We start from the raw sequence: 7,712 nt of genomic DNA, 5'->3' as shown, positions 1-7,712 counted from the left end.
GGTATTATTAATGGAAAACAAAATCCAAAACTACATGGCCCTGTGTGAAGAAGTGTTTGCCCCCCTGTTAAAACTGTGGTTTATCACACCTGAGTTCAATTTCTCTAGCCACACCCAGGCCTGATTACTGCTACACCTGTTTGCAATCAAGAAATCTCTTAAATAGGAGCTGCCTGACGAAGTGAAGTAGACCAAAACATCCTCAAAAGCTAGACATCATGACGAGATCCAAAGAAATTCAGAAACAAATGAGATCTATCAGTCTGGAGATCTATCAGTCTGGAAAAGGTTATAAAGCCATTTCTAAAGCTTTAAGCTAGACGCAGCATAATTAATGCGTACTGCTGGAATAGTAAGAGTAGTGACGTTTCATCTTCAAACGCGTGAGTGAACTGGAGGTGGGGAATAGTAATTATAAATGTAACACTTGTATATGTACAAATATACATATACATGTAAACTACAAACTATCGCTGTGTATCTAAAAAAATATCGTTAGTAGGACATAAATTGTACTTTAATCTCTGCGGCATGTTTCAGATAAATTCAAATGGCATTACCTTTATGTAACAGAGGCCACCTGGTAAGAGCTGTGCAGGTAAACCTCACTCCCCTGATCTCAAGAGAGAGCGTCTGATGCTAGAGGCTGCAGTCTTTATCCTCCTTATTAGTGTGCCCGCCTCCCATGCTGGTGAACCGGATTCGAGTCCCACTCGGAAAAGAACGAGGTGGGGTGGTTAGGACCAGAGGGGTTACATTTATCTCTATAGACCTTAATACAGTACTGATTGATTCAAAGATATTAAATAAGTAATATTGCAGTAATGTAATATATAAATAACATGAGTAAAAATAATATTTCAGTTATGCAAACAGAATTCAATTCCGCTGTAAAGCAGCTCTAAAAAGAAATGGAGTGTGTTTACTCTAAAGACAAACAGACCAATTTGTTGGCAGAGGCTCTTTACATAACTCCATCCACCAATGCCTGGCTGCGATAACCAGCACTGCAAAAGAGACGTGATTTTCTGGAGTATCAGTAGCGCAGGGAGTAAAAGACGCAAGATGTTTGTTTTTGATGCGATCAACCCACGTTCGAATCCACCTATTGTCAAACTCGTGCTTCTCCTTTTCGCATCACATACCACATCAGAAAGGCATTTATTTTCAATAAAAATTAAGTAAATATTTAAAAAGTGGAAATAAAATGCCTCATTAATAATAAAGTGTTATGTATGCTTAGCTGTAGGTGTAGGGAGGTTTTTGTCCCAATAAAGTGGCATTCATCTAATAAAATAAATATAAATATATATATATATATATATATATGATAATTTACACTCAATATGTTATCGCATACTGTTTTATATTGTAATGCAGTACTGAAGTATAAATACCTGACACCTAATTACTATTTACAAGCCTGTTGCTAACGAAAATGCTGCTATTTTAGTATAAACAGAATTTATCATTATTTGCACTGTGTAACTAGAATAAATAGTTTTTTCCACTTAGTGTAACTGCCAAAAATATCATTTTTCAGTTAAACAATTCAGTGTTGTTCAATATATAGAGTTAATTATGAAATGAGTTAAATTGGGCAATATAACATTGTTTACTATGAAGCCTTATTAACAAGCATTTGTAAAAAGAACAGTTAGCACACTGTTTGTTTGCACCTTGACAGCTGTGCTGAATTAATGTTTGTGTTTGTCATGTGACGACACTGTTGCACACTACTCTGAAACATTTGTTGCTTATTGTATACTGTTTCACACACTATTCTTTAAAAAATTAGTAGGCAGTATGCACTGTGTACTGGGCAGTAAGCAAAAATAGGTTTGTCTAAATCCAAGTGATCACTTATTTCAATGTTATATAATATATACGTGTGTGTATACAGTATATATATATATATATATATATATATAAACATCCAGTTATGCAGAATATAAGATGGCAAATATTTAATTAATGAGTTGTCAATATGAAATATAACCAATAACCATACAATATATAGGGTATGATTTTACTGCAAGATTCAACATATTGACGTAAAATGATAACTGCAAATCTGTGTTTCACTGCCTGGAGTCTGTTTTTATTTTCTTATTTTTTTTCGCAGGGATCCATTTGCTTATCTCTTCTGTAGCTTTTGGCAGTCTTTAAAAATATACCTTAGATTTCTTGTCAAATCTGTTTGTACAGTAAATCACAAAGCTCTTTCCTGTTTTAGATGTGTTTTGTGTGTTCTGTCGCAGCATTCACGCTGAAAACCAATGCTGCCATTCAGTCATTTTGCCACTCGGTGGGCAGAACCACACTCACTCCAGCTGACGCTGACGTCACGTGCATAACCCTCTACTGAATAAAGAAGAAAGAAACATGCATTCACACAACTCAATGAGGTGGCAGTAAAAAAAAAAAATATATATTTACAACATGAGATTATAAATAAATGGTGAACAGAAATTACAAATAGTAAGAGAATAAATTATAAAAACAATTCTAAACTTTTAAACAAGGGGTATTCAATTAAAGTTCCAAGAGGTCCCGTCTCTAATTATCGATTATTGTAATTCCCTTCTCTTTGGTCTTACTCGTAAATCCCTTTATAAGCTTCAACTTGTTCAAAACTCAGCAGCCCGTATTATCACCAAAACCCCTTCTTTTCACCACATCACCCCTGTTCTGCAGCAGCTCCACTGGCTCCTGGTTAAGTTACGGATTGTCAACACATCCCACCGATGTATGTCCAGATGAGATGCAAACTAAGTTTTCTCGACTTGATAACCGTCTCGTCTCGCTAGTAAAGTTTTGATGGATGGAGACAGCAATTAAGGTAAAGAAGATTGCGGTGGCGTACAGGAGTCGCACAGTAAGCAAGCATGAGTCCGTTATAATAATGCGTGTATGAGTGCTCTTGATGCACTGATCGCCAGTGTTGGGAGTAACGCATTACAAAAGTAATAATATTACAGTAGTATATTACTTTTTGCTGTAACGCAGTAATATAACGCATTACTAATCAAATTTGGGTAATATTATTACTCGTTACAATCTCAGTAACGCAAGTTACAACAACATATTTTAACTCAAAATTAAGTGGTGAATTTACCAACACAGCAAAACAGCACCAGAGAAAAAATTCCGCGGGTAAAATAGTTTGTCTATCTTCTGTTGCTGGAATTAGATGGTTGAGATGACTGCAGAGACGGATTCTACATTTGTGAGATGGACACACCCGTATATTAAAAGCTAACATAAGCAGTAGCATTTACAAATAACAGCATATCTGAAAGTATGAGACAACAAACAAAAATCTTAGGCCTACCATTAAAAGCCGTGCTTGGACAGGTTCTGTGCGATCCTCTTCAATAATATCCTCTCAATCGGACTCAAATTGATTCGCAATATAGACGACGTCATTGTTTACAATACAACCGGAGCACATGCTGCTGAGCTGAGTTGCACCCCATAAACACAATCAAGCCTAGAAAAAAACCAGTCAACCACCCCTTTAAGATGCTGCAGGTGGAGGATCCTTTATAGCCTTTTCTCACACCAGCTGGAATAATTAAATGTATCATTCTGATTGAAATCCTGAAAGGATCATGTGTTTATGATACACATTTGACTGAAATTAAATTATATTCCAGTTTTAAATGTGTTATCCCACGTAGGCTATCTGTAATCAGATGCACAAGTTTTGTATTTTAAAGAGAACCAGTTCTAAAGAAGAATAATTTGCTTTTTGGGTTAAAATAATTTATTTATATGGAATTTGAATGGTATGACCATTAGAGATTAGACTACAGAAATTTAAATCTACAGGTAACGCTAATACACACTACATAGCTACATGTAGTCACACAATGCTGATGTTGTTAACATTAACAATGTGAGAACAAAGTATAACAATAATAATAATTTGCATGGTTTGATGTGATATGAGCTAACCGATCGTACGATTTAATCACCATTGGCAACGCAATTTATTATAATGCGTTTTTCCTCAGTTGGTCAGAACAAAAGTGGCAGACTTGTTACTTACTTGTTCAGATGACAATGTCCAATGAAAATTCTTATTTGGGTCATATATTACTAGACATAGGCTAGAGTCTGTGCGGTGACTGACAACCACACATACTCCTCAAAACATTAAATTCATCGACGCCGAAGAGCCGTGTGTATATTTTTGCGTCAATATACTTTATTTCAATGCACTAAAATTTTTATTTTATTGAAATATCAGTGGTATTTAGTATACTTTTGCAATTGCACTGAAGTACTACTGAAGTAGAAATATAGTACTTGCCAGATCTCAGGATAATGTTGGTTGGTAAAACTGGAGCTGGAAAGAGTGCATCAGGAAACACAATCCTAAAAGGAAAGGTGTTTAAAGAAAAACATTCTTTTGAATCTGTGACTAATACATGCCAAAAACATCAGCAGAATGGGATCACTGTGATCGACACTCCAGGAATGTTTGATACAAACATAAGTGAAAATCAACTGAAGGAGGAGATTGAGAAGTGTGTCAACATGTCTGTTCCTGGCCCTCATGTGTTTCTGCTGGTCATCAGACTGGATGTGAGATTCACAGATGAAGAGAAAAATACTGTGAAATGGATTCAGAAAAATTTTGGAGAAAAAGCTGATAATTACACTATCATTCTGTTCACTAGAGGAGATCAGTTAGACAAACCAATAGATGAGTTTCTGACAGAAAATAAGCAGATGAATGAGCTTGTTAGACAGTGTAAATCCAGGTATCATGTTTTCAATAACAAAGATAACAATTCAACGCAGGTTAATGGACTGTTGGAGAAGATGATAAAAACGGTGATGGAGAACGGTAGAGAGCATTATACAAATATGATGTACAAGGAAGCTCAGAAGAGGCAGAGAGAGAAAGAAGAGAGACCGAAGTTGAAAGAAGAGAATAATATAGGATTATTGGGTGTTGTAGGTGTGGTAATATTAATGTGCGTTATGGTATGGTTCATATACCGTAAAAATAAGATGAACAATGCACCTTCATTGAAGAAAAGTAAAGACGCCAGTGTAGGTATGACTGCAGACCGGAGATCTCCAAAAGGGGGTGTGACTTCCAAAAGTGCGCAGGACCTCCAAAATGGGGTTGTCCTTAGCCAATTGTAATTGACTTACATTTCAAAATAAAAACTTCCCTGCTGAAGAAAAAATAAAAATAAATGCTAAAACCAGCCTAAGCTGGTTGGCTGGTTTTAGCTGGTCATCCAGCCTGGTCTTAGCTGGTCAGCAGACTGGTTTTAGAGGGGTTTTGGCCACTTCCTTAGCTGGTCAGGTTGGTCTTAGCTGGTCAGGCTGGGAGACCAGCTAAAACCAGCTACTTCCAGCTTAAACCAGCTTAGTTTAGGCTGGTTTTAGCTGTTTTTTTTTGTTGTTGTTTTTTTCCAGCAGGGTTTATAAATTAAAAAAAATATATATTGTTGATCTAAAATAAAATATGCTAAATAAATATGCCTATATAAATAAATATGCTCCATGAGAGCAAAGCCCAAAGCTCGTGGCTGGTGGTGTTTGGACCGGAGTTTGCTTAATGACATAAGTGGGAATCACTCACGAGCTCTCCTGCGAGCCATCTCAGGGAAAGTTTGGGAAACGTGGGAAAGTTTTTACTCTATCGCTTTGTTCTAGGCAACAGGGGCGTCCCGGGGCTCAAGATTCACAGGGTAGGAGGGGTTATTACGTTGGGTGCAACTAAAAAGGTCCCATTGTCCGGCGACATCTGGTTGGGGAGTTACGGCTCAGCGATCTCATATCGCATAATCTTATTAACTCCTTATCGTTTGAACTGCAACTTTTTTTCCCACCGTGCAGTCAATTTCACTGGTTAAGATTAGGGTCAGGGTGTGGGGTAGGTTTAGGGGTTAGTATTTTTTGTAGAATAGTGTAGGAAATCAACACTGTGATGGACACGACCAATAAAATCTTTATAATCAGGGGCGGAGTTTACACTGAACTGGATGAGTTGCCCCAGGGTGCAGCCTGGACGTGTTGTGGAATTTTCCTTGTTCAAAAGAAATTGCTAAAGAGGTTTTGAAGCCAGTAGACTTTATTGATCAAACAACCAAGCCGAGTTACGGTTTGCAAGGCAACTCCCGAATGTCTTTTCTACACAAATATATATATATATATATATGCCTGGAGCTGGTTACATAATTCCATATATGTATTGTTGTGGAGTCAGCTGTCTTAACCGTGGCTTGTGTAGGGAGTTCTATCATGAACAGACCCTGATATGCCACTATCAGCCATCATGAGGTCCGGATTAATTTAATCAAGAGATGCCACAGAAATCTTTTGTATGAGGACTGAAAATACCGCGTGATGCCTCGTGATCCAATGAAAAGAACTATTATATGTATGCACAGGAAGCGGCTATGTTAATCACGCCCTCGGGCCGGCAAGCACGGGATATCTATGCATGACTGTCACATGTCTTGTGACCACCTACTTCCTGCCCTGTCTGAAACCCTTACGTTTCTTATGTTACAACAAAAGAAACAGAACCTTGCATGACGATTTTAACAGACAAGCGTTTAAAACTCATAAGCAGTGAAAATGTATCCACTGTATGTGTTATGGCTGAATCCCTGACAATTTTCAAGCGACAGCTGAAAACTCATCTCTTTCGAAGCTACTTGACTTCATCATAAAAAAAAAACAATAAAAAAAAAACTCTCTTTATTTATTCCTTCTCTTTCTAGCTTGTACTTATTTGAACAATGTCTAGAAACTTGGTATTACAAGCACTTCCTGTATCTGTTTGCCTCTTTAAAAAGAATCGCTTTATGCATCCCCCAATTGTAAGTCGCTTTGGATAAAAGCGTCTGCAAAATGACTAAATGTAAATGATAACATGCTAATCATGCTAGAAACATCTATCTAATCTATTTATCTAAAGTTTTAAACTTAAAGCTTTTACAGCTGCTTTAAACTTTCAGGCTAGGCTTTCTCAAGCCAACCTAAAGTTTGGCTTGACAAACTTTTTTATCTGGTTTTGAATATTAGGCTTCTTATTTGAAAAGAAGGCAGAGTAAACAGGTGGTGCTGTTCAGCTTCACATGGTACAGTATAAACAAATATTGATCTGCAATCATGATGCAGGATATGGTTAATGTAAACAGGATTTAATGTTCACTTTGCATAATTTTCTCCTGCATTTCAGTTTCTTTTTTTTAATATCACATGATTTATAGGAATCATGATTGTTAACTCTCATAACATGAACGTTGCTACCTGGTCTCGTGACGAAAACATACATCTGGGAACTTTTTCACAAGACGCGAAATATGTACCAATAAGTACATACCACTGCAGTTTCAAACAGAAATGAACACTAGAGGTGGTAAAACATCGAGCACTTGTAAATGTTTTCGTACACAGTTATAATTACAGCTCAATATGTTTTGCTTTCCGGGCATAACCAGCTTGCTTAAAATTTAGGAATATTATCAATTTCAAATGTAAATAAAAACTGTAATTAAAGGGGAAAAATTTAAAACTGACAGACATTCAAAACTCTTTAATTGTTGAAAATGTTAAAAGTATTCTTAGAAAAAAAGGTTCAGTGGGGTTCTATATAAAACCCCAGAACTCTTGATTCAATATTTTTTAAAAAACGGCATTGTGCCAAAAAGGTTATATATATATATATATATATA

At 36.5% G+C, this 7,712-nt stretch overlaps 1 protein-coding gene across 1 annotated transcript; it reads left to right on the top strand.

Annotated features, from left to right (window-relative positions):
- Positions 1-4,321: 4,321 nt before the first annotated feature.
- On the top strand, positions 4,322-5,163 carry LOC107748088 (GTPase IMAP family member 4-like; the record flags this gene model as incomplete). Its single annotated transcript, XM_016562746.1, has 1 exon — positions 4,322-5,163. A coding segment is annotated over one exon (842 nt), but the record flags the coding sequence as incomplete, so codon positions are not given.
- Between the last annotated feature and the right edge of the window lie 2,549 nt (positions 5,164-7,712).

The sequence above is a fragment of the Sinocyclocheilus rhinocerous genome, unplaced genomic scaffold, assembly GCF_001515625.1.
Source record: "Sinocyclocheilus rhinocerous isolate Xijiao unplaced genomic scaffold, SAMN03320098_v1.1 scaffold169, whole genome shotgun sequence".
NCBI lineage: Eukaryota > Metazoa > Chordata > Actinopteri > Cypriniformes > Cyprinidae > Sinocyclocheilus > Sinocyclocheilus rhinocerous.
The sequence above is the reverse complement of the archived record's forward strand: the minus strand, read 5'-3'. Positions and strand labels throughout refer to the sequence as shown.